The sequence below is a fragment of the Triturus cristatus genome, chromosome 9 (genome assembly GCF_964204655.1).
Source record: "Triturus cristatus chromosome 9, aTriCri1.1, whole genome shotgun sequence".
NCBI classification, from domain to species: Eukaryota; Metazoa; Chordata; class Amphibia; order Caudata; family Salamandridae; genus Triturus; species Triturus cristatus.
This window is the reverse complement of record NC_140592.1, coordinates 1,274,492,795-1,274,520,350: the sequence shown is the minus strand read 5'-3', so window position 1 is coordinate 1,274,520,350 and position 27,556 is coordinate 1,274,492,795. Positions and strand designations below refer to the sequence as shown.

Below are 27,556 nucleotides of genomic sequence, written 5' to 3'. Positions count from 1 at the left end.
ATCCGTGTTCATACTATGACTAACTCATGTGAGTGGCACCCTTGTAACTGCTAGTTCTGCAGCACAAAAGGCTCGTCCATCAGTAGAGGTCTTTCTGCGTTCCTGCCTGCAGTTTGCAGAACAAGTAGGCTGATGACTCAAAAAGCACCCTGCAACCTAACAAGTGTTGGATAATTCCTCCTCCTGTTTCAGGGGAAAGTTTGAAGTTTCAACGTCTAGTGACGGTTTGATACTGGAGACCAAACTCCTGTTTTCGGTTAGTTTGAATAAAATATGTGTTTTTCATAAATACATTGTCTGTCTTTTGTTTTGTGTCTATGATTGCCTCCCTTCTGAAGCTACATTTTGTACCTGCCCAGGGTTTTTCCGTTGATCAGTATCTTCGCAGCCTTCATTGTGGGTTACTTGAGGTACATTGAAGGTCTGCTGTCTGATGCTTGTGAAGCAGGAGTAGTCGGGGATCAGGCGGTGGCCACGTAACCTGGTGGGGGTACTTAATCCCATCCCAACCCTTCCAGAGTGGGAGGGGGCGGCAGCCTTCATGTTTGGTACAGGGGTGAGAGGGAGGCCTGTGGCCTAACAGTAGGGTTGAGTCTTGGTGTACTCTGCGGCAGAAAAGTGTTTCATGTGCAGAAATAGGATTACACGGTTCTATGAAAGTCTGCAAACAGTTTGAATGTCACATGAATTGTTACAGAACTGAAATGATCGGATGATGTGTAATGCCAAGTTCTCCAGCCCTGAATCTTTCATAGATTCACGTGCTTGAATCATACTCCTTTGCAGTCAGGCTGGGAATCCCCCGCAATCTTAAATAGCAGTAAACAGTGGTGCAACAAGGGTTCATGTAATCCTATTTCTGCCAGTGGAGATCTGGTGTTACGGGTAAGTAACTCATTTCAGACTTGGCTCTGCAGGTCTGTGGAGGAGCTGAGTGACTGGAACTGTGGTTCGAGAACCAGCAATGTGCTAAGCGACAGGGTCTGTCGGTCTCCAGAAGGACCTTAATTTGGGGATCAAGTGGTCTGGGTTGTTGTGCATGTTGTCTGGTGCGTTGATGTGCAGTTGTGTTTGTTCATTTCAAGGCCTCAAAAGGGAGGCCTATTCATAGAAGGGCAGGAGTCCAGACTTGGGAGTTAGTAGAGCAGGAGCGGAAACACTTCCAGCATCACATGTTGGTGTAGGAGAGCAGCTTGGAGGGTGGTTTGTGATTGTTGTGCTCACTGTCCAGCGTGGTGCCATGTCCAGATGCAGATATTGTAATCCTTGCTTCACTTATCAGAGGGGTTTTAGTCCTTAGGTTTCTTTTCTCTGCCTCCTTTTCATTGATCTTTAATATTCTTCATAACCCTGGTTCTTCTTCCCTCCTCCCAGTTTCCCAATAAAGCCGTAGCACATGTGGCTTGCAGTGTCCTCAGCACGCTGATCACCTATGTAAACCAACTGCAGCTCTACCAGCCTGACCTCCCGCTGAAGATCATTGAGGTAAGTCTGAGCATGTGTCCATTTCACAACAAAGCGGCCGCTGGTGCACAGAACACACTGGGGGATGAGGCTGTTGTGTGCATGTGGCTAATCGACTAGTTGTCGGATCAGTGCACTGGAAGGCAGATGGGAATACTGCCAGCTTCAAGCTCAGGTTAACAGAGGCATATAGAGAAAGTGCCATCGCCCAGCTCAGGGAATAGAGGGTTTTTATTAGGAGTGACAGCTCATAGCTTAGGTTTGCAGCAGCACATGAAAAGAGTACCAGCTCTCTGCTCAGGGGTAAGAAAGACAACCAAATAAGATGCTATTTCCCTGCTGTTTGTCATAGATGCAGATAAAGGAAGTGCCCGCTCTTGAGTATGCAGGGAAGGTGCTGTCACGTATGGAAAAGATACGTGGGGAAGGTGTCCTCTCCTAGCTCAATGGAGCAATGAGACATAGGGAAGCGTGGCCCCATCCAGCAGACAATATTAAAATAACACACACCTGGTCTCAGTTTAGGGAGATATGGGGTACCAGTGGATAGTGCCAGCTTGGTAACTGGAAACACAAGGAGAAATTGTCAGCATGGGATAAGGGATACAGAGAGAAGTGGCAGCGCAAAGTACCAAGGGACACACGGAGAAAGTGACCGCTTAGTAGAGAATAAGGAGCACACAGAGAAAGTAGCAGCTGCTTAGAGAATAAGGGATACAAGGGGAAAGAGCACAAGAGGAGAGTACCAGGGAGTATTTAACCTCTTCATTCAGAGGCTATGTTTCTTCTCCATAGATACTGATAGCCACTGTGACCCACCTGTTACCGAGCACCGAGGCCTCTCCCTATGAGCTGGATAAAAGGGTAAGTCAAAGGACTGATGGAGACTTGGGGGACATGCAAGTCTGTGGTCTGTGTATGAAGAGAGCTAGCATGGAATGGACTGGAGTGCGAGTGTCGGGCAGTCCCTTGTGTAATCCCTACAAAAGGAAGGAGACCTAAGCTCATAGTCTGTTCAAAGTATGTTAGTAAGTCAGTCACTAAAGTGTAACTTTTTGATGGTGAACAGGTGGTTTGAGGAGAGGACATTGTATTGTGTTCCTGGGTGCACCACTTTCGGTTTCTCCGATGCGTTTCTTTGAGTAGCTGGTCCCCCTTAGTGCTTTATTGAGCCTTGTTTTTCTCTTTCTTTAGCTCTCCATCTCTCACTCCTTCTCTGATATCCCACAATGCAGTCTCCACAATTATTCCTGAAACAGATCGATGGAATAGGATGGCAAGCACAGTCCCTCACATGGCAGGGTGGGCCGCTTATGTCTTCGCTCGGAGCTCAGAAGAGACTTGATCTGGAAAAAGCTGCTCTTGCTTCAGGCCTTTCATAGAGGAACGTAAGAGGAATGCCGATCTTGCATCACCCAGCCATGAGCTTACGAGGCAATTTCCAATACACCGTGTAGTAAAGTGTCGCAGAGTCTCCCATTCACAAGTTGTCCAGAATGCTGCTGCCATGATGCAAAGCTGCCATTCCAAATGTACTTCAGCTGCCACTACTCTTGGAAAGTGTTAGTCGCCAGCTGAGGCTGGAATAAGATTCTAGGCCAGGAGCAGAGTGCATCGTGAGAACCATGGGATAGCTCCTACATTCATAATAGCAAACTAAAATATTACGACTCCACATGACCATTGCACTCAGGAAACCTCAAAGGCTCTGAGTATGATGGGAAAAAAAGGAGATCGGGTGTCATCCATCTTGGCCCAGAGTAAATGTAGCACCTTGTCAGACTGTTTAAGAACCAATGCAACCTCCTTCCTTGGGATGGAGGGTGAAGGACAGAGACCACTCGTATCCCTGGATCTGCGATATTTATCCCAAGTCTTGACTTTTGTTTGTTCTTCTCATTCGGTGTTAATGGCCCCAACAGAGACACAACCTTTAACTGCACCAAGGCTGAATTCCGTTAAATGACTTGTATAAGCTACTTATGATTAAAACATTGCGATAAACATGTCATACTGCCTTGATCTTAGAATGAGTGTTGCAAAGTGACTCCTTTCTGGGCAGTCATCCCCAGGTTTCTCTTCTTGGATTTTGAGAGTGAGCAGCATTGTGAGATGGTTTGCAGTGGGGGCAAACAGGTACTACTGCAAAAGTGGAAAGGGTTGCCACCTGGAACCTTTACCCCATCGGTTAGGAAGTGTCTAGGAGTCATCCCCACCCACTAGCTGCTGCCAGGCATAAATGTCACCCCCAGGACATCTCCTTACTTACTGGACCTGTAGAAAATCATAAGAAGACTGAACCTAGTGTCTGTGACCTGAGAAGATCCCTGAAGGACTGGACCTGTTCCTTTTGTACCCAGGACAAAAATGACCTCCACGGGTGAGTTGGCAGACTCCTGTATGGCTACAGGGACACAACAAGCTGCAAGAGGCCTTTTCCTGGGAGCTAACCAGTGACAATTGGACCTTGACTGGATTTGCTTGTTTGCCTCTTTCTAACCTCCTGAGAGTCTCTACGTGTCTCACTTGAGGTCCTGCCGGGCTTTAGAAGTCTACTCCTTTGGTTGTTTGGCCACCAGAAGAAAACTTGCAAACTTTGAAAACTTTTCCTCTAGTGCTTCTTGGGACCTGTGGGAAAAAGGACCCAACCAGCAGTTCCACGGTTTTTGATTACATTTCAGCTTTGTCCCAGTCAAGGCTTCACTCACCTCTGGAAAAATACTAAATTTCATTCTTCTTTGGGATTTAAAAAATATTCAGTGAGTCTCAAGTCTCCCAAGCACCAATGTGACCAACCTGAGTTAAGTATCCAGCCTTCTGTTCCATGGCAGCAGCTACAGTTTCAAAAGCGGCTCTCTCATGGGCGATTTTTTTTTCTCTATCTGCGTTAGGACTTAGAAACTTAGCCTTTTGACTTCCAGACTTTCACCAGGACCAATCCACTTGTATTTGATCGCTGACGACCTCAAACCGCACCAAGGTCCCTGTCTACCTCGTCCATAGACTGTCATGGGTGCTTTGTACGTGTCTACCTCTTCCATAGACTGTCATTGGTGCTTTGTACGTGTCTACCTCTTCCATAGACTGTCATCGGTGCTTTGTACGCGTCTACCTCTTCCCTAGACTCATTGGTGCTTTGTACGTGTCTACCTCTTCCCTAGACTGTCATGGATGCTTTGTACGTGTCTACCTCTTCCATAGACTGTCACGGGTGCTTTGTATGTGTCTACCTCTTCCATAGACTGTCATGGATGCTTTGTACGTGTCTGCCTCTTCCATAGACTGTCATTGGTGCTTTGTACGTGCCTACCTCTTCCATAGACTGTCATTGGTGCTTTGTACGTGCCTGGTGCTGTTTTCACTTGAACTGTAAAAATGAATATCTCTGGTTCCCCCTATTGGGCGTTGTCATTTCAGTCATATTTTACTCATAAAAGTGGTTGTGGGTTCTTATTGTGTTTTTTTGTGACATTCTCTGCTATTTATGCATTGCTTTAATCCTTTGAACATTGCCTTTGATATAAGCCTAACTACTTTGTCACGTTACCAGGGATTGGGCACAGGTTTATTTTATTCAATTTGTGTAACGACTTGCAGTTGGTGATCTCCTTGATCTTGGAACAAAGTTCTTGTGGGAAAGTTACTATTGGATGAAAAGTTCCTTTTTGGCAAATTGAGAATAATTGAGAAATGAATCTGTGTGATCAAGTGACAGATATAACAGCCAGAGTGGGGACTAGTCCCAGGTAGATGTTGAGGGCCGTCTCTGACTCTACATAGTACCCACCGGCCTAGGTATTGGAGAATTGTCTCAGAATTGAAAATGTCAAGTGATACGTGATTCATGGAATAGAAAGCGAGAGCCTGTGCTCACTGTGCATGCGGTGCTCTCCTGCGGTGCTCGCCACCAGGCTGCCTCTGTGCTTGTTGCTCTCCCCCCCCCCCCTTGCAGCCCTGGGCTCCTATGCGCCCTCCCTTAGGGTTGTTGATTGGGCATTCATTGACTGCGATCTGGCAAAGCTTTAGTGCCTCCACATTGGTTGTGTTGCCCATGTGTAGTAAACATGACAACTTGTTATGGCACCAAAACCCGTCGTCCGAGTATGGCCCCCCCCAGCTCCAAACAGGGCTAGGGGTGCTAATTGGTCATTCAGTGAGTGGAGTCTTTTTAAGTTTGTGTACCTTTTCATTGGTTGTGCTTGCCATACATACAAAAATAGCTGTAGTGTCTGTCCTTGTGTTCTTTAGTCCTTTAGCATTCCCTGGCCCTTGTTTTATAGGTGCTGGTGTGGCAGGTTTCCCCTTCCATCTGGCCAGACCCGGCTACAGACACTCCCGGATTCTGGGGACCCTGCCTTTTTGCTGTCAGTTTGTGCTCCATGGGCGGCCAGGCATGTCAGTGAGTGTGTGTAAATGTGAGCATAACAAAAATGATGGTTTGTGTGTCTGTTTGTGCCAATAGGCTAACATGGAGTATCACTGTGTGCCACATACAACAACAGTTACCCTGGGGTGTCTGTGTGTGCTTCATGGCCTGGTCTAAGAGCCTCTTTATGTGCTGGATGGATTGGTCTGGTAGTATCTGAGTGTGCTGTATATTTTAGCCTTGGGTGGCCTGGGCTGCGTGGACTGGTGTTAGCTGTTAGTTTATGCCTCATGGCCTGGCCTGTGGTGTCAATGTATGTCTTGTGGCCTGGCTTGTGGTGTCAGTGTGTGCCCTGTGGGGTCACTGTGTGCCCCATTGCCTGGCCTGTGGTAGTGTGAGCTTGTGCCCCATGGCCTGGCCTGTGGTGTCAGTTTGTTCCCCGTGGCCTGGCCTGTGGTGTCACTTTGTTCCCCGTGGCCTGGCCTGTGGTGTCACTTTGTTCCCCGTGGCCTGGCCTGTGGTGTCAGTTTGTGCCCCATTGTCTGGCCTGTGGTGTCAGTTTGTGCCCCATGGCTTGGCCTGTGGTGTCAGTTTGTGCCCCATGGCCTGGCCTGTGGTGTCAGTTTGTGCCCCATGGCCAGGGGCCTGACCTGCGGTGTCAGCTTGTGCCCCATAACCTGGCCTGTGGTGTCTGTTTTTGCTCCATGGCCTGGCCTGTGGTGTCTGTTTTTGCTCCATGGCCTGGCCTGTGGTGTCAGTTTGTGCCCCCATGCCAGTCTGTGGTCAGTATTGCCCATGGGCTGCTCTGGGGATTAAGCCCCCCTCGGTGGTGTCTCATGATTCCATCTGTTTCAGTTAGTAGTCTCGTTGCTGCTCTGTCTTCTGGACTGGATCATGGCGCTGCCCCTGAAGACCCTTCTGAAACCGGTGCATATCGCTGGATCGGAGAATGACAAGCGAGACAATTCAGTGCTCAACAGTGCATACAAGGTAATCTTGTTTGAAGGTCGGCCCTCCGACTTGCACTCTGTGCATTTCATCACTAATGGTAATTTCTCTTTCACTGAATTTCTGTACCCTCCCCTACCCAAATTCCCCCCCCCCCCCCCCCCCTCACCACTGCTAACCTCCAAAATCTATGTCCTTCTCCTGTCCAAGGCAAATGTCCTTCACCCGCTTCACCTGCTGGCTCATGTCTCCACCACTTGTACTCTTTACCACCTTCCTTCATTGACTCTAATCTTCTAAACTCAGGTTCTCTGCCCTCCTCTCCAAGGCGTCTATCTCCTCTACTGGCTTTGTGCGCCACGATCACCCATCAGCTTATGTCACCTCCTCTGGCATTCTTTACCCTCCACAACACCGGGCTCTTGTCTCCTCCTCTGGCACCCTCTTCACACATAGACTCACATTATGGGCTCTGTACCCTACTGCTCTCCATGGTGTACGTCTTTTCCTCTGGTGCTAGGTGCCCCTGTTCCCTGTAGGCTCATGACCATTAAACTCTGGATTTGTGCATTCCCCAAGAAACATGCCCTCACTGCCTCCTTGCCTCCTTACCAGAGCTCATTTCCCCTTCACTTGCACCCTGTCCCTTCACCTCTTTGGTGCCAAATTTCTCTTTCTGGTGTTCTGACCCATCACGTTTCCTTCTCTGCTCCTTTGTGCCTCTGGCTCAGGGCATATGTGTCCTGTGCTGTTCCTCATCCAGCCCATGTTTCTTTCACTTGCACTCTGTGCCACCTTAGGCATGAGATCGTGTCCTTTCTGCTGTGTGTCACATATGTGTGACATATGTGCCCTGTGCTGTTCCTCATCCAGCCCATGTTGCACTCTGTGCCACCTTAGGCATGAGATCGTGTCCTTAAAACTCAAGTTCAGTGTTTCTTCCTTTCTGAGATCCATGTCTCATACGCTTGCACTCTGTGCCCCTTCATCCATGTGATCATATTCTTTAAACTTAAACTCTATGTTTCTCCTTTTCCAAGACCCACATCTCTTTCCCTGGCAGTCTGTGCCCACTTTGCCTCCTGGCTCTCATGTCCCTGCTCTGATGCTCGTACCCGCGTCCAGGTTTCATGTTCTCTTCTCCAGTGCTTTTTGTTTCTGCCCAATTCTTCCTAAAGGTTTATACATCTTTCTCTGGTGTTCTCTGCCTTCCTCTCCCATCTGATGGCCCCTTCCTTAAGATTGATAGATCTTTCTCTGTTATCTGCCTTTCTCTACCACCTGGCCGTTTCTTCCTAAAGGTTCATATACTTTTCTCTGGTGTCCTCTGCCTTCCTCTCCCAGCTGATGGTCCCCTCTTCCTAAAGGCTCAGATATCTTTCTCTGTTATCTGCCATTCTCTGCCATGTGAAGGTCCCTTTCTAAAGGTTCATATACCTTTCTCTGTTGTTCTCATCTTTCTCTCCCAGCTGACAGTCCCCTCACTTGTGCTTTTTGACTTCAACGGCCCCAGGAGATTTGTTTCATTTCTCTCCATCCTGCCCTCGCAAGCTCAGTGGTTTGACTCACCTTGGTTGATGTCCGTTGCTCATCACAACCCCCATCCACTCTGCCTTTTACCGGTGATCAGAATCTTAAGGGTTAATGTTCCCTTCACCTTGTCTCTCAAGTTGACGCGTTGCTCTAACTCCCATCCACCCCTTCAAATCCTGCCTGGATAAGTGCCCTTTTGGCTGGTCTTCTGCACCTCCTCACATAATCCCTTCAGGGCTTTGGTCCCCTTTGCTGGTTCCCAGTGGCCCACTACACCTGTTGATTGCTCTGTCCTGCCAGGCATCCTGGTTCCTCTGTTGGCGTGCCTTGTTTCTAAATTGTATTCTATACTGCTTTTCAATGTCTTCCTGCTATAACTGTCCCCTTCACTTCCACTGGTTAGAGCTCTGCGCTTCTAGACTTGTCTATTGACTCATTCCTTGCCTTTACTCTGCAGTTCCCCTTAGATGCTAGAGTTCACCCCCAGAATCCTGCTTTGAAGCCATGGGTTTGTGTTGCAGGTTCTTCACAGTTGTGTGTTGGGTTTGTGTTGCAGATTCTTCACGGATGTGTGTACGGGGCGCAGCACTTCAGTAACCCCCGCTACTTCCCTCTCAGCCTGTCTGACCTGGCCTCGGTGGACTATGATCCGTTCATGCACCTGGAGAGCTTGAAGGAGCCGGAGCCGCTCCACTCACCCGACTCGGAGCGGTCCTCCAAGCTGCAGCCGGTCACTGAGGGTGAGTACAGGAAGTGACTGATGGACTGTTGAGTGCACCATCAAGAGTAGAGGTGCGCGTAGATGGCCTGTGGTGGCACTCACTGAGGGTGTGGCCTGATGCAGTCACTGATAGAAGATGCAATTGTAATGTGTCGGGAAGGGAACATTTAAATGGTCAGTGAACTGTAGAGTCTGTCAATTAGGGTATATAGAGACTGTTACTGACAGTAGGTAGAGGCTGTCACTGAGGGTAGATAGTCCCTCACTGATGGTAGGTAGAGGCCACCACTGACTGAAAAAAGGTGCCCGTCACTGCGGATATTCAGATGCACCACTCAGCGTAGGTAGAGACCATCACAGTGGGTATTAGAGACCATCACTGTGGGTAGTCGAGGCAGTCACTGAAAGAAGGTAGAGGCTATCGCGGACAGTGGGTAAAGGGCGTCGGCGATGGGAGGGTGCGGCGATCCCCATGGGTAGGAAGAGGATGCTACTTGCGAGCTGGTAGAGACCATCACTGGGGGTATATAGAGGTGGTTTTGCAGCGTGAATCTTTACTGAATTCACATGCTGTACATTATTTCGCCATCTAGTGGTTGGGTCTGGAATTGTTGTATATATTATTTTTTTGTTGTTGGTGGGCGTCGACATACCACCATTTGGTGTCCTCTTGTGATGTCAACGGGCTTACTCCAGAAGCTCCCACCTGTGGTCGCCATCTTCATATTCTTTTTTGCCGCCTTTGGGTCTGAATCGATACGAAGGAGCTCCTGAGATTTTGAGAGAAGGATCGACGAAAATTGGGGAAAAGCTTCTGCATGACAGCGGTACAAGTCTTTGACATTCCAGACTTCAATTCAAACAGCTGGATGCTGCCGAAAGGTGAAAACATCAAATATTCAACGGAAAGCAGAGAATGTGCCTGCAGGGGGCTCCCTGTGCGCGGTAATGGAAAAGACACCATTCAAGTTCTGCAAGAATTGTCATCACAAGTACGCTCAAAAGGATCAGCATCCAGTCTGCAACCTCTGCCTACCGCTGCATCACCAAAGTGACGACTGCAATGAGTGCTCCGCCTTCACCCCAAAGACGTTGCGGGTGAGAGACAGAGAAGGGCCAACTAAAACATGCAAGACCAAGGCCCACCACCATCACTTCGAGACCAGGGATGAGGCAGCTTCGCCGAAGGACCCGAAGGCGATGAGGACAGAGACGTCCCAGTCGTTGAGGTCAAGAAGAAGACTTCAAATGAGGTAAGTGAACAGTCGACCTCAAAGACTAGACGAGTCACGAAAAACGGACTCTAGATCCACAAAAGGAGCCCCGGCGTCGAAGCACTCGACGACCGCAATTGCGTCCAAAGACAAACTTTCCGTCGGATCCTTGGACAAGGACTCCGTGAGGGTGAAGACCCTCGAAAGAGCGAAGACGTCAAAAGATGGTCTCGAAAAAGACGATTCGGCGTCGACAAAGGAGAGGTCAAAACAAGCTTTGACGGCCGGATCGGCGTCAGCAAGCACGAAAAGGAATTCCGAAGGTCTTGACGCCAAAATAGAAAATAAGAGAAAGAGGCTGGAAGCCGAAATGGCAGCTATTTTACTCGCAAAAAGAATTCGATGAAAGCTTGAAGCAATTCAAGATACTGCTGATAAGTTCAACGGAAGGGGAGAAGGTCGTCGAGGAATTGCAGCCAACGACACCCGAACGGCTTGAAGAAGAAGAATTCTTCCGAGACGAGGGGGAAGACGAGAAACATACGTTTGTGCGTTCAGCGAACTCAGAGGCTCAAGACCTGCTATGGCAAGATCTCTACGCCGATTCACCAGACGAGGCTGTTGATACATATCCTTCGAGGTCCTCAACACTAGATGACCTTGGGATGTACAATCCGGTCATTAAAAAGGCAGCTGAAACTTATGAAGTGCAGCTGGAAGAAGAAAAACCCCAATCATGTTTTCTGTTAGAGACTTTAATGCCTACATAACCAAGGAACCAATTCCTTCCAATGCTGCCAAGTGTATTGGATCAGGGAAAAGAGGCCTTTAAGGAGCCTGCAACATTCAGGGCAGTCACACCAAGAGGAGAAAAGAAATACAAACATTCCTCAAAATACCCTATATACATCAGAGGGTCTGTACCAGCTGACTCTATTATTACTTCCACAGCTAGGAAAAGAGCTAATGTACCAACCACACTAGGTCCACCACCAGACCTAGAAAGCAAGTGGGCGGACCTTGTGGAAGGAAGGTGGAAAGAAGTGCAGCGAATCAATGGTGCATTACTGAACGGGCATTGTAAGAAAGTGGCTCTGTATATACTGTTCCCAAATAGGTACAGTGTGTACAGAGTCCACAGTCCCCAGAGGTTTGGCAGAAGCTAAAGTTAGATATAACCTTGCTCTCTAAAGTGGTAGCTTGGTCGAGCAGTAAGGCAGTATCAGAGGACAGTGTAAAGCATTTGTTGTACACACTCAGTCAGCAAATGGTCTCACACACTCAATAACTGAACTCTAGGCCAATGGTTTGTATATAAAAATATAGGGTTGTTTTATTTTAGAACCAACAATAGGTATCAAAATATACTTTCTCAGAATGAGATGCTCTAGTTAAATGCTTTGCAATAGGCAATTGACTTTTGCATGCAATAGTTACAGTTTGCTGCAATAGGCAAGACAATTTCAAACACAATAATAACACATTGAGCTCAATGGGAATTTTAAGTTATATGCAATTGATTACTTTCAGGATTACTTTTCTAACTCCAGGACTGGTTCCTAGATTCAGTCCTGGGACAGTCCCTGGAAACAAATGAGTAAATATGCTTCAGTTACTGTTGTGATTTTTAAGCAATATTTTGCTATTTTAAAAGTTGACACTTGGAAACTTTTTCTAATCAAATTACCAATGTTATCCTATGGGAGAAACATCACTTAGCAGGTAAGTGGGTTTATGGTTACTTTTTCTAGGTCAGTGTTGGATCCTGGATCCAGCACTAGTGTACCACCTGTAAGCAGTGGAGAAACTGTGTTTAAGTTATACAGGCGATTTTTAACGAATGTTTAGAAGTTTGCAAAATCAACACTTTGAAGAAATTTCACAGAAAAACAGTCAATGGTTTCCTATGGAAGAAAATTCAAGTTACGGGTAAAGTATGTTCTCGTTACTTTTGTAATCCAGTGCTGGGCTCCTAGGCTCAGTACTGGGACATCTATCTAAAACCGGTAAGTAATTACGTTTTCACAGTTGGTACGATTTTTAAAGAACATTTGTAGTTTCAAAAATCGACACTTAGAAACTCTTTCAGCAAAAAGCAGGCAATGATATCCTATGGAAGGAAATTCAAGTTACTGGTAAGTACGGTTAAAATTACTTTTCAGGGTCAGTACTGAGCTACAAGATGCAGCACTGAGGTCTCTCCTGATAACAGGTGAGTAAATCGGAATTTGTTGTTCGGCTGATTTTAGATGAATATTTTAAAGTTCCAAAACTCCACACTTAAAAGAATTTCCAAGTGAAACCAGTCAATGTTAGCCTGTGGAAGAAAAGTGAGTTATCGGCTTTTAGGTAAGTACTCGACTGGTAGAGTTAAGGTTGTGGGCATAGACTCAGGGGTCTCCCAGGGTCAGGTAAGTACAGTTGGTACACCCTCAGCGGCACAGCGGCAGCCGGGTGCAGAGGTAGTTAGGCCCAATGTTTTCCAATGAGAGGCAGGGGGCCTTCGGTTGGTGGCTGCGAGGCGAGCAGGCCACGCGGCTGTGGGAGCTGGGCTCCTGGTCACTTGCTCAGGGCAATTCAATGGCGATCTTGGAAAGTGAACAAAGCCTGCAGGCTCGGGACGGAGGATCTTCAGGAGCGACCAACACTTCGAGGGGTAAGTTGGGATCTTGGAGGATAGGTAGGCACCCAGGAGTTGGGCACAGGGGGACGTGGGGCGCCGGGCGCAGGGGTGTCTTTTGACGTCGGAAAATATTACCCCCTGCTGGTCGCGGTTGGAGTGGTCCCTGGTTCTCAGGCGGCATCTGGGTCGTCGAGGAGGGTCCTTGGGCACTGGATTCCAGGTCAGAATTGCCGGGGGGACGTCCTCAGGGTCTTTTTTATTGTTTTTTAGTCCTCAGGGTCTTTGTCCACCTGGGCACAGGCTGGGCTCGGCGGGTGCAGAGTGTGCTGGATTTGCGGTTCCTGGCTGGCACCAGGGGTATTGCTGTTTGAGCAGAACCACTGCTCGTGGAAGTCCCAGTCTTGGTAGAGTCTCAAGGTGGTCAGGTCCTCCGGGATTTTTGAGGTTGCTGACCACTGAAGGCGCCGGAGTTCCACAGGAGCAGGTTCAAGGATGAACAGGCCGGTAGGGCTGGGTCCAAGTCAGTTGGTGTCGTCCTCTTGTTAACAGCTGCGCGGCGGGTCTTCTGGTTTCTTGATCTTCTTGCTTGTTTTCGAATCGGGATCTAAGGAAGGAAGGTTCAGGGTGCCCCTAAATACTACATTTAGGGGTGTTACAGGTAGGTAAAGGGCAGGGACCACGGGGTCCCTGCCCTGGGGTGGGTACACCCCCACTATCCTGCCACTCTCCTGTGGGAGGGGGACAGTGGCCTAGTCCTTATTGGGCAGGGCTCCCCATCTTCAAGATGGCGAGAGCCCGGGGACGTGCTTCACCTCGCCTCCCCCACCTGAGGGGTGGGGGTTGGCAGAGGCTGGCACACCCCCTGTCCTTCCTTTGGGTTTCTGGCCAGTCTTCCCGCCGGAGAGAGGGTTGAGAACAGGTAGGGGCCAGTTGCTGAGTACAGCAAGTGGCCTGGAGAAGCTCACAAAAGCAGAAGGCCTTTAAAGCTTCCCCTGCCCATCCTGGGGGAGGAGACTTCGCACCTCACCCAGGATGTGCATTGTTGCAGGCCCATGAGAGCGTGGGGCTCTCCACCCAGGGGTACAGCAATATGTCTGCTGTGTGGCAGCCTAGGCAGCCCCTCAGACAAGACGTGGATTGTAGGTTAGTTTCAGGGGGCATCTCTAAGATGCCCTCTGTCGTGTATCTTGCTGTAAATCCCACACTGGCATCAGTGTGGGTTTACTGTGCTGAGAAGTTTGATACCAAACTTCTCAGTCTTCAGTGTAGCCATCATGGTGCTGTGGAGTTCGTGTTGACGACCTCCCAGCGCCATATACTCTTAATGGCAGCACTGCACTTACAGTGCCCAATAATGGACCTGGGTACTGTAGGGGCACAGGGCTCATGCACCTGTGCCCACACCACTGGCATAAGGCACCCAGCTAGAGGGGTGACTGAGGTATGCCAGGGCAGTGTGTGTTGTGGGCATGGCTGTGCAGGGATGTGTGCCATGTTGACTCTTTGTTTTGTTATGCACCCAGACTCTCAGCCTGCAAAGGCAGTGTGTGTGTGTCAGGATACAGGGCCTCTAAGGGTGGCACAATAAGTGCTGCTGCCCTTAGGGGCCTTCTCTGGTCCCAAGGCCCTGGGTACCTAGGGGTCCATTTACCAGAGGCTGACATGTGACCAGAGATGCCAATTGGGTTTTGGCTGTTAGGCAGTTTATAGGGAAGGAACACAGGACATGGGCACCTGATTGGCAGGAGCCCAGGGCTCAACAAGGAAAAGTGTATCAGTTATCAGGCAAAAAGTGGGGGGGTTACTGCAACAGAAACCCACTTCCTTACAGGCATGCATACCAACATTGGGAGGAAGAAGGAGACCTACTACAGAACCTACCAGAACAGTTCCAAAGAAGGGCTTAGTGGAAGAAGATAAAAACATTGCGAACACATGTTTGAAGTCAGCCGTAGATGCAACACAGACATCAAGCAGACAAATGATGATCGGCATCACTGATGGAAGGTGCACATGGCTGCGAATCTCAGGGTTCAAACCAGAAGTTCAAAGCAACATCATAAACTGACCGTTCAATGGTGAACAACTGTTCGGAAGCATCATGAGCGACAAACTAAACCAATTAAAGAAGGACAAAGAAACAGCAACGTCGATGGGCTCCCTACAATTCAGAGGCATGCTCAGAGGCACCCCCTCAAGAAGACCAGCAGGAGAAGGTAACTGCCAACCTACTGCCTCGCATCAGACATATCAGCAAACCTACCAAGGAGCAAGCCAGGGTCAGCAGCACGGGCAGCCTCAGAACTGGCAGTAACAGCAAGGAAGACAATCCTTTCAAAGGTGCCCCCGTGCAGAGGCCGGCCGCGAAGAGGCGCACCACAAACCGCAACTAAGTGACTGCATTCCAAAGCTTGCACACTCGCCGAAAACACCACTGAATGTGCCCACAAGGACGCAGCTGATACAAAAACAACATCTTGCAAGTTCACAGTTCCTTCGGCATACTGCACCAGTGGGAGGCAGACTCCAATATTTCCTTCAAAAAGTAAAGGACATTACTTCAGACAAATGGATTTAAACATAATACAGCATGGTTACTGCACTGAGCGAAGCAAGCAACCTCCAAACAAAAGACCAATCAAAAAGAGACAGTCAAAAAGGGAATTATCTCAACTACTCTACAGGAACTTCAAAGGAAACATGCACTAGAGCAGGTAGCACACAAGGAAAGGAACAGCAGCATTTACTCCACGTACTTCCTAATTCCAAAAGTAGATGGGACATTACGCCCAATATTAGACCTAAGGTTTCTAAACAATTCCATAAAAAAACACGAAGATTCAAAATGACTACTCTGCAGGAGGTGATACCTCAATTGCAAAAAGGAGATTACATGGCAACCGTAGACTTAACCCCTTCAGCGCGGCGCGGATTTCCGCGCCACGCTGAAGGTTCCGTGCGCGGGCGGGGCCATGACGGAGCGGTTCCGTCATGCGCACAGCGCAACCGACGTGCATGACGGAACCGCTCCGTCATGCGCGTCGAAGGGGTTAAAGGAGGCATACGTACACATCCCTATGAACAGGAGACACAAAAACCTATTGAGATTTGTGGTCAACTCAATGCACTACCAATTCAAAGTGCTGGCATTCGGCCTAAAACCAGCACCAAGAGTGCTCACAAAGGGCCTGGCAGCAGTAGCCTCTCATCTCAGGAGATAAGGGATTCATGTTTTCCGTACCTAGATGACTGGATAGTAAGAGCAAGCTCCTACTGTCTCTGCAAACAACATATACAACAGGTGATAGAGACACCAGTTCAGCTCGGGTTTTCAATACATAAGGAAAAATCTTCGCCAGAGCCGGAACAAATAAAGGTGTTTTTAGGCGCAGAAATAAATACAGTGTTGGGAAAGGCATTCCCAAGCAAAAAGAGATTGGCCTTACTGAAGGAGACTCATCTATTCCAGAAGGGGCAACCTTTGACAGTGAGAACGGTGGGGAAACTACTAGGAATGATGGCTTCATGCATTCGTTTAATTCCCATCATTCGATTACACATGAGACCATTTTAGGAATGGCTCCAAAAGCAATGGTCACAAGCAACAGGAAGTTGGGAGGATCTAGTGGTTGTCACGCAGAGAGTTTATCAGGAGATAGCATGGTGGAACAAAGCAAACAACACAAGGCAGACTTTTCACACAACCAACCCCAACAGTGACCATAACAACAAATGCTTTCCAGATAGGATGGGGCGCACACATAAACAACCTCAAAGTACAGGGATTGTGGACACAGCAGGATGCAGTCAAACACATCAAAATCTTGGAGTTAAAGACAGTGTTCCTAGCCTTAAAAGCTTTCCAGAAAGAGTTCTACGGAAAGAAGGTGTTGATACAAACAGACAACTCAACCACCATGTTTTACGTAAACAAACAAGGAGGAACTCAGTCTATAGCACTCTCAATTCTAGGTCAAGAACTTTGGAGGCGGGCAATGCCAAAGAACACAGACATAATAGCAATACACCTACCAGGAAAGGTCAATGTGGAAGCAGGAATGGAAAAGGATAAGCTCCTACAAATGGGTGCTAAACACGTTGCGACATGGAGAGTATAAAGATCTAGAGAAGACACCTCCCAAAATACTAACAAATAGACGAGAACATAAACAGGATCACCTCTGGCCTCAACAATAAGTAGAGGACCTGTTAAGAAGGGGGAAATCGAGGAATAAGTACAAGCAAGGCATTTACTCACACACTTTCTCATACCAAGGAAAGGCATAACGTTAAGATTAATCATTGATCAGAGATTTCCAAACAAATTTGTAACAAGACACAAATTCAGGATAACAACACATCAGAACTGATTGTAATTGTGGAACAGGCAGACTAAACGGTGACCACTGATTTTTAAAAAGCTTCTCCTTCCATGTGCTTACAATAAAAACAAAAATATCATATCTCTGGTTTGTCCTAGCGCAAACAGTTAAAAGTGTTACCCGTTGGCAAAAGTAGGTGCGAAGAGTTTTCACAAAAGTTTTAACAATAGTTGCAGCACACCTGAGGATGTAGGGGATACATATGTTCGAGGCATATGAGCTGCAGATCACACACTTAGGATAGTAGATCGCCATCTGGTGTTGGGTTTGGATGCTTGCAGGTTGTTGTTGTCTTCGGAAGAAGTCTTTGGTCACGCGATAGGTGACTCCTCCCTTGGACGACAGTGCGCATGGGCATCAACTCCATCGTCGGATTGTTTTTTTCCGCCATTGGGTTCGGATGCAACTTTTCCGCTCCGGTTGGAAATATCAATTCCAAGCTTTTCGAAGTGAAAAACTTCACAACAAAACATCAAAACACCTTCATCCTCTACATCGATTACATCGGCTCGATTCCGGACGTCGACGCGGGTCGCTGGGCCTATCCACGCCGTGAGGCCTACGGCTCATGGAAAGGACGCAGTTCAAAAAATGCCCCCAGTGTGGAGCAAAATTTCCGCACAGTGACCACCACAAAGTCTGCAACCTGTGCCTATCACCGGAACACGACGAGTCCAGCTGTCTGGCCTGCGCATCCTTTCGATCCAAAGGATCGAAGGGCTCGACGCCACATCATGGCACAGAGACCAGCTCCGGAACCAGAGGACATCTTTGATGAAGGCCCCGATTTCCCGGAAGAAGATTCTGAAGATCTGCAAATAATTTCCGAAGCAGATGACTCAGACGACCCCATCACTCCTGGGAAACGTGTGAGTACCAATGCCCCTGCCCCAACCCCACCAAAACCAAAGGCATTGGTCAAGACTTCGCCTGCTGGCCCCAGTCGAGACCGAAAACATCCTTCAGAAGCCCCGCCTACGGGCTCGGCTCCGAAGAAACATAAGCCTTCCGGTAGCTCGGGACCGAGCAAACCGCATGTAATTGTCCAACCGGCACCATCGGCACCGAAGACAAAAGACCACTCGGCACCGAAATCGGCTCCGAAGCCCTCGGCACCGAAAACACCAAGGCGAATAGACACACCGGCACTGAAGGTTCCCAAGCCCACAGATACACCTTCGGCTCCGAAAACCACGTCGGCACCGAAACCATCGTCTGTGCCGAAACCACCGGCTAAGGACTCTCATACGCCTCCTAAAGCCAAAAAGGCTACCGATCAACCAAAACCTCGATCGGAACCGAAAAAATCTGTACCAAAGACTGTTCCTGAAGAACAATAACTTTTTCATCCAGACCCAAGGCAGAAAAAGATCTATATCAACCCCAAGACTGGACATGTCACCGCGGTGCCATGTAAAAAACGGAAGCTGGACACACCACCTGCCCCAGTTCCTGTAAATAGGAAGGACTCTTCTACTTCCCCAATCCCTCCTTCCTCTCCTATACTGCCTCTTATCCCACCCCCTCTGCCTACACCACCATTACATATACCCTCTCCATCTCATACACCACCTCCACAGGATGATTATGATGACCTAGGGGGTGGAGGTGATCCTAATGATCCGTTCACGGATCCAGACACCACACCGTTGGATTATTGGGCATTCCCCTTACCAGACATGCCTGACCCTCAGCCATATCCCCCAAAACCATCTCCTCCTGACGATCACCTGGGGTTTGGACAATTATTAAATAGAGCAGCAATATACCACGGCGTCACAATGCACTCAGACGCACCAGAGGAAGACTTCTTATTAGACACTTTCGAACAGTCTCAAAAGTCTGTACAAATCCTGCCCATGATTAAAGGAGTCCTAAAACACGCCTCCGAAGTCTTTAAAGACCCCGTTCGTGCCAGGGTTCTCAACCCACTAATCCAAAAGAAATATAGGCCTGCTCCTGAAGACCCTAACTACATTAAGGGCCAACTCCCTTTGGATTCTTTGGTCGTTTCCAATGCTCGGAAAACGCGCCAACTCCCAAACCACAGGAGATACACCACCCCCAGACAAAGAATCCAAACTATTAGAAGCCTCTGGCAAAAGAGTAGCAGCACAAGCCGCTAATCACTGGCGAATTGCCAACACCCAAGCCCTACTAGCACGCTACGACAGGGCCCACTACGATCAATTAGAGACTCTCTTACAACATCTGCCAGACCAATACAAAACCCAGGCAAATGACCTCATTGAGGAGGGAAAGCTCATTTCAAATGCAGCAATTAAATGTGCACTTGACGCCGCAGACACCGCCTCTAGAGCAATTAACACAAGTGTGCTCCTTCGACGACATGCATGGCTACGCATCTCAGGCTTTAAGCCAGAGGTACAAACTACCATACTTAGTCAGCCATTCAATCAGGAACAGCTCTTTGGGCCAGCAGTAGACGCTGCCCTGGAAGAAATGAAAAAGGACACAGACGGCTAAGTCCATGGGAGCATTACAATCTCCCCAACCACGTGGGTCCTTTTGGCGCTCCTTCTATAGAGGAGCCTCCAAAAATATTGGAACGGACAGCTCCTCTACATTCAAAACCGCCACACACACATCCCCAGTAGAGGATATTTTAGAGGCAGATACAGACGAAACAACAACAAGGGGCGAGGTCGAGGTAATAATAACACTCGCACCTCCCCTCCCACAAAACAGTGACTTTCCTCCACTCCCCCCAGACCATTCCACTCCGGTCGGGGGAAGACTAACACAGTTCCTACCTGTCTGGAACTCCATCACAACAGACAGGTGGGTAAGACAAATTATCCAGTATGGTTACTGCCTGGAACTCACAACTACCCCCCGCATATACCACCCAAACAGCGTTCCATGTCACAAGATCATCTTACACTCCTCAAACAAGAGGTTCTCACTGCTTCAAAAGCACACAATAGAATCCGTTCCCTTACAACATCATGGTACAGGGGTATATTCACTCTACTTCCTAATCCCCAAAAAGGACGGGACTCTAAGACCAATACTCGACCTCAGACCCCTAAATCTGTATATAAACTCAGATCATTTCCATATTATCACTCTTCAGCAAGTGCTCCCACTACTGCAACAAGGCGATTTCCTTACCACACTAGATCTCAAGGACGCCTACTTCCACATTCCCATACATCCTGCCCACAGGAAGTATTTAAGGTTTGTGGTGGACGGACAACACTACCAGTTTGCAGTCCTCCCATTCGGGGCAACAACCGTACCCAGAGTATTCACAAAATGTCTAGCAGTAGTAGCAGCACATCTCAGCCGGCAACAAATTCATGTCTTCCCATATCTAGACGACTGGCTAATAAAAGCCAAGTCATTCAACAAGTGTGTCCTACACACTCACCAAACTATCCAAATTTTACACAACTTGGGATTCACAATGAACTATCCCAAATCTCACCTCCAACCCTCTCACATACATTAGTATCTGGGAGCCACAATCAACACCTCCACAGCCAGAGCATATCCCAATCCAGCCAGGATAGCCAATATGCAAGCTCTTATCGTTAAAATTCCAAATCCAACACTCTCTACCAGCAAGAGTGTTCATGCAACTCATAGGCATGATGGCGTCATGCATCGTCGTTGTGCCTTATGCAAGACTTCAAATGCGTCCTTTGCAAGAATGTCTAGCACGTCAGTGGAACCAGGCTCACGGACAGATCTGGTGTTGATGGACAGCCGCACACATCGCTCTCTCAAATGGTGGAACATTACAAACCTCTCCAAAAGGCGGCCGTTCCTAGAGCCTCTTCCACAGATAGTGCTGACACCGGACGCATCACTCACTGGATGGGGAGCCCACCTCCTCGGCCACACCACTCAGGGCAAATGGACCACTCAACAAAAAATGCTCCATATAAATTACCTGGAACTGCTAGCAGTGTTCCTAGCACTAAAATCATTCCAAATACATCTCCAAAACAAAACTGTCCGCATTCGGACAGACAACATGACAGCCATGTATTACATACAGACACAAGGAGGCACACATTCTCTCCAGCTGTCCCAGCTCGCACAGAACATTTGGAGATGGGCCATTCCCCAGAAAATATACCTACTTGCAGAACACCTTCCAGGGGTTCACAATCAGATTGCTGATCTGTTAAGTCGACAGACTCAGCAAATCCACGAATGGGAACTACATCCCCAAGTTCTAATACCCTTTTTCCAACAATGGGGCCAACCCGACATAAATCTGTTCGCCGCACACGAAAACGCAAAATGCCCAACCTTCGCCACCAGGTTTCCCCACCCGGAGTCAAAGGGCAATGCAATATGGATGAACTGGTGAGGCAGATTTGCGTACGCTTTTCCGCCTCTCCCACTCATTCCATTAGTGGTACGCAAGCTCAGGCAACAGTCTCACATACTGATCTTAGTAGCTCCCACATGGGCACTCCAACCTTGGTTCCCAACACTACTGGAACTCTCGCTGGTGCCCCACCAAAAACTGCATCTCTCCCCGTCCTTATTAACCCAGAACCATGGAGAAATCAGACACCCAGATCTAGGTCAACTGAACATGGCAATATGGCTCCTGAAGTCCTAGAGTTTGGTTATCTCAACCTACCACCAGACTGCATGAATATTATAAGAGAGGCCAGACGACCTACCACTAGAGCCTGCCACGCTGCAAAATGGAAAAGATTTGCCATTTACTGCGCTAACAATCATATAAACCCACTGGATGCATCCATCCAGGACATCATTTGCTACTTACTACACTTGCAAAGATGTAATTTGGCATACTCATCCATACGTCTCCACCTAGCAGCATTAGCAGCCTATTTACAAAATAGACAACACTTGTCACTCTTTAGAGTCCCTGCAATCAAAGCCTTCACTGGAAGGACTTAAAAGGATTATTCCTCCCAGATTTCCACCCTCTCCAGTGTGGAATCTAAACATTGTTCTTACAAGGCTCATGGGACCCCCATTTGAACATCTGCATAAATGCGAATTACAGTTCCTCACATGGAAAGTGGCTTTCCTTATCGCTATCACATCCCTCAGAAGGGTGAGTGAAATCCAGGCTTTAACCATACAAGAACCATTCTTACAATTACACCTTAACAAAGTGGTTCTTAGAACAAACCCGAAATTCCTTCCATAAGTCATATCTCCGTTCCATCTTAACCAATCAGTAGAGCTACCAGTGTTCTTCCCAAATCCCGACTCCGTAGCTGAAAGAGCTCTTCATACCTTAGACGTCAAAAGAGCCCTTCTGTACTACATTGACAGAACCAAATCATTCCGCAAAACAAAACAATTGTTCGTTGCTTTCTCACCACCACATAAAGGCAACCCCATTTCCAAATCTGGGATAGCTAGGTGGATAGTTAAATGTATCCAAATATGCTACCACAAGGCTAAACGCACACTAACGGTTCCCCCTAGAGCGCATTCCACACACAAAATAGGTGCTTCCATGGCATTCTTAGGAAACATTCCCCATGAAGATATTTGTAAGGCAGCCACATGGTCTACAACACACACCTTCACTAAACACTATTGTGTTGACGTGCAAGCCAAGCAACAAGCTTCTGTGGGTCAGGCTGTCCTTAAAACTCTATTTCAAACTGCTGCAACCGATACAGGTGACCACCGCTAGGGGAGATACTGCTATATAGTCTATGCTAGTGTGTGATCTACAGCTCATATGCCTCGAACGGAATATGCTACTTACGCCCACCCACCTCCCCGGGACCTGTATCTGTTCCAGCATTGTCTTACTTAGACAACACACTTGGACATCTCTCTCTTTTCTACAAACTCCATCATTTCCCATATGGCGAAAAACAATTTGACGATGGAGTTGATGCCCATGCGCACTGTCGTCCAAGGGAGGCGTCGCCTATCGCGTGACCAAAGACTTCTTCCGAAGACCACAACAACCTGCAAGCATCCAAGCCCAACACCGGATGGCGATCTACTATCCTAAGTGTGTGACTCTGCAGCTCTACATGCCAAGAACAGATGCATAATGGTAAGTTGCATATTCCTTACCCCTACCTTTACTGGTTGATAAAGGCAAACTCTTTACTCCGTGATAGTAAAGCATTCAACAGGTAATACAAGCCCTGTTCACCCCAGATTTCTTCATCACCTGGGAGAACTTTCCTCGGAGCAGACATGAGTTGGTTGAGGACCTAGGCATTCCTATTACAGAAGAAGATACTGCCTCTGGATGAGGAGCGTCCTCCACTTCAGCTTCAGTAGATGCGGGGAGTATGGGCATATGAAAGGGAGGCAGAGCGTGGTCTTCTCGATGGTTGTTGGAAGTTCAGGCGGTGGTTAATGTAGGAAGGTCCTTGGTTATGTAGAACCCTGTGTGCGTGGGTCAGCATTTCGTCTGTACGGGGAGCCAGTGGAGTTTCCAGAGGTGAGATGTGATGTAGGTTTGTCTGGGAAGGCAGAGGATGAGTCTGGCTGCGGCGTTCTGCATCGTCTGAAGTCTCTTTAGAAGGTGTGTGGCGATTCCTACGTAGTGGGCATTGCCATAGTCCAGTCAGCTGGTGATGAGGGTTTGTCTCACAGTGCGTCTTGTGTGTATGGGTAGCCACTTGAAGGTCTTGCGTAGCATGCGCAGAGTAAGGAAGCAGGTGGAGGAGACGGCGTTCCTATGTGAATTCATGGTGAGCTTGTTGTCAATGATTCCAAGGTTTCTGGCATTGTTGGAGGTAGTTGGTTTGGGTCCTAGATCTGATGGCTACCAGGAGTCGTTCCATGTGTGGTTGCTGTTGCCTAAGATTAGTACTCCTGTCATATCTGTGTTCAGCTGTAGGCAGTTGTTCTTCATCCATTCGGCGACGTTTGTCATGCATCTGTGGAAGTTGGTTCTGGTGGTGGTGGGGTCCTCAGTGAGTGAGAGGATGAGTTGGGTGTTGTACGCGTAGGAAATTATGTTGAGACCGTGGGATTTGACTATGCTGGCCAGCGGGGTCATATTTGTGTGGGGGTGAGAGATGAGCCCTAGCGGACATCGCAGGGGATCTCCTTGGGTTCAGAGGTACAAGGTGGGAGGTGGATCCGCTGGGTCCTTCTGCTGAGGAAAGAGGTGAGCCACCTGAGCACGGCCCCTTGGATGCCATTGTGGTGGAGTTTTTAGATCGGTGTGTGGTGGGATACGGTGTCGAAGGCTGCCGAGAGGTCGGGGAGGATCAAAGCTGTTGTTTCTCCTTGGTCGAGGACAGTTTGGATGTAGTTGGTAGCTGCGTGCAGGGCGGTTTCAGTGCTGTGATTGCTTCGAAAGCCAGATTGAGAGGCGTCAAGTACCTGGTTCTGCTCCAGGTGTGTCATGAATTGATTGTTGATGATCTTTTCCAGTACCTTAGCTGGGAATGGGAGCAGGGAGATTGGCTGGTAGTTTTTAAGTTTGTTGGAGTCGGCGGAGTGTTTATTGAGTAGTGGTCTAACTTTGGCGTATTTCCATGCATCGAGAAATGTTGCGGTGGTGATAGAGGTGTTGAGTAGGGTGATGAGTTCCTGGCCAATCCTTAGGTTTGTGAGGTTGAAGATGTGGAGCGGGCATGGGTCTGTGGGAGCTCCAGAGTGGATGGCTTCCATGGTGGAGGTGGTGTCCTGGGTGGAGAGGATGTTCCAGATGGTCAGTGTGTGGTTTGTGTCCGTTATGGTGGTGGCATATCTGTCAAGGAAGTCCGTAGGTGTGGGTTGGGGTTAGGAATTTCTGTAAATGGTTGCAGTCTTGTAGTGGAAGAAGTGGGCAAAGTTTTCGCACGGCTCCTGTGAGGGTGCTCCTGTGAGGGTGTCGTGTTGTTTTTGCTGGCAGCCGGGTTGGAGAATTCCTTAATGATATAGGAAAGTTCCTTGGCATTGGCACTGGTTATGCATGCGGCAAGGGCTGTCTTCTTCGTTGCCCTCTGCAGGCGGTGGTAGAGGTTGAGGTAGGTCTTGAAGGCTGGCTTGTCGGAGGTGTCCTTGAAGGTGCGCCATCTCATCTCCAACTGTTTGCTGTCTCGTTTTGCTGTTCTGAGTTCTTGGGTGTACCAGCTGGCCTTTGGAGTATGTTCTCAGGATGTTGCTCTTGAAGGAGATAATGCTGTCTGTGCAATTGGCGATCCAGGTGTTGATGTTTTTCACTCCCTGTTCAAGGTTGGTGGCGGTAGCAGGGTTGGAGGTGTTGAGGGCGTTCGCCAAGCTGGTCTCTGAGATTTTGTTCCACCTCTGGTGGGGGTCATCTTGGGGGTGGCAGTACAGGGTCTGGAGGTGCTGTAGTGAACGATGGGGTGATCGGTCCATGTGAGTTCTGGGGCATGGCTGTGTTAGATGCGGTTGCTGGGGGTGAAAATTGGGTTCAGCGTGTGTCCTACGATCTGTGTAGGGTCATGGACGATCTGGGTCAGTCGAAGGCCGCTCATACTGTCGAGGATATGTGCAGTGTTTTTGTCGTTGGGGTCGTCGATGTGGAAATTTAGGTCTCCGAGGAAGATGTGATCTTTGGAGTCTAAGATTAGGGGCATAATGATGTCTGCGATAGAGTTGCAGAAGCTGGAGTGCAGGCCTGGGGATCGGTGTGCGAGGGTGCCTCTAATGGTTGTTTTGTCGTCCGTGTGGAGCTTCAAGTTGAGATGTTCCATTGGGGTGGTATCGGTGGCGGTGGTACACTGTATGGTCTCTTTGTGGATGATGCCTGGTACTCCACCCAGCTTGTTGGTTCGGTCCTTGTGAGTGATTTTTATATCCGTCGGGTATCACGGGCAATGTCTGTGGCAGATGTGGGGTTGATCCAGGTCAAACAGAGTAAGACTATGCCGAGTGCGAGGTGGCGATGAGGTCCCATAATTCACTGGAATGCGTCCATAGTGAGTGTGTGTTGAGAAGGGCGCATGAGAGTTGGTGTTTTTGTTGAGGCGGTGTCTGTGGTGTGTTCAGGGTGGGGCTGATCGGTGAGCTGATGTGTGTGCGTGCAGTGCCAGGTGAAGTGGCATGCATGCAGGTGAAAGGTCCTTCTGTGGAGCGTGGGTTGACACCATGGCAGTGTTTGTTGCGGCTTGGTGTAGAGCTCGGCGATGGTGTATATTCGGGGGGCAGGAGGGCCATGGGTTGTCACTGGGCACGGTGTAGGCGCAGCCAGTCTTTCCTTTGACGCAGCAGAATTGAGTAGGTCCTGATACACTGCATTCCATTACAACGTGGTCGTTACAACGACTGCGTTGTTAAATCTCTTACCATTACATCGCAAGTCATTACAACAACTTGCTGTGGGGGCCGCTGGATGTTGGAATAGTATAATTTACTATTCCAACTCCAGTCTGTGCAACGGTGGGGAAGGTGTTGGATTTTAAATCCAACACCTTCTGCCCCCTACAGCAAGTTGTTGAAACAACTTGCGTTGTAATGGTTTGCGATGTAACAACGCGGTTGTTGTAACGACCGTGTTGTAATGGCATGCAATGTAAATGATGTTTCCCCCTGGGGTGGTATGGACGGGCCTTCTGTTTGCGGGAAGAATGGTGAGTGGGAAAACCTGGTCGGGAAAACCCCAGTGGGAAAAGCCAGGCAGCTGCGGTGTCAGTGGATCAGTCTGGAACAAGCAGGAGCTGGAGGCCACAGGCAAGTGGCAGGCTAGGTAGCCAGGTGCCCACTCTTGACTTTCAAAACATATGCGCCAACCTTGGGGATCTGTGCTCACTCGGCACAGCTAAGGAAGAGGCAGGCAAGCACATACATGTATTGCACCTGAAGACCGTGTTTCTGGCACTCAAGGCCTTCCATACACAAATAATGGGTAAGATATTGCATATACAAACAGACAAGACCATAACCATGTCCTCCCTCCACAAACATGACACACAATTTCCTCTGAACTATCAAAGCTGGCGACAGACATCTGGACGCGGATGATTCAAAGAAACTGTATCTCTCACCTGGGAACAAAATTTTGAAGGGGACAGACTCAGTAGGCACGAAGGAAGCTGACACACATGGGAGCTGGAATAAAGGGCGCCAGGCTCAAATCTTGGGAACATTGGACTTTGACTTATTTGTATCACATGCAAATGCTAAATTCCAAAACTTCACAATCAGCTTTTCACACCGCCTGTTGCAGCGAAAGGCTTTGTCGAATTCGCGAGGGGTCTTTGTTTACACTTTCCACTGTTTCCCCTGATCCTGCAAGTAATCAGCAAGTGCAGGGACTTGAACATGACTAAAACTTATAGCCCTGCAGTGGTGTGACAAACATGGACTTATGCTTGAAGATGATGTTAGTAAATATACGATGGCCATTGT

General features: G+C 48.5%; 1 protein-coding gene across 9 annotated transcripts in view; it reads left to right on the top strand.

Moving 5' to 3' along the window:
* Positions 1 to 27,556, top strand: part of RALGAPA1 (Ral GTPase activating protein catalytic subunit alpha 1) — a 717,351-nt gene that overhangs the window by 416,374 nt on the left and 273,421 nt on the right. For all 9 annotated transcript variants that reach the window (XM_085627452.1, XM_085627453.1, XM_085627449.1 and 6 more), the window contains 4 exons: positions 1,375 to 1,485; positions 2,260 to 2,328; positions 6,686 to 6,820; positions 8,868 to 9,051. In XM_085627452.1, coding sequence (XP_085483578.1) covers positions 1,375 to 1,485; positions 2,260 to 2,328; positions 6,686 to 6,820; positions 8,868 to 9,051 — 499 coding nt within the window. The remainder of the gene's footprint in view (positions 1 to 1,374; positions 1,486 to 2,259; positions 2,329 to 6,685; positions 6,821 to 8,867; positions 9,052 to 27,556) is intronic.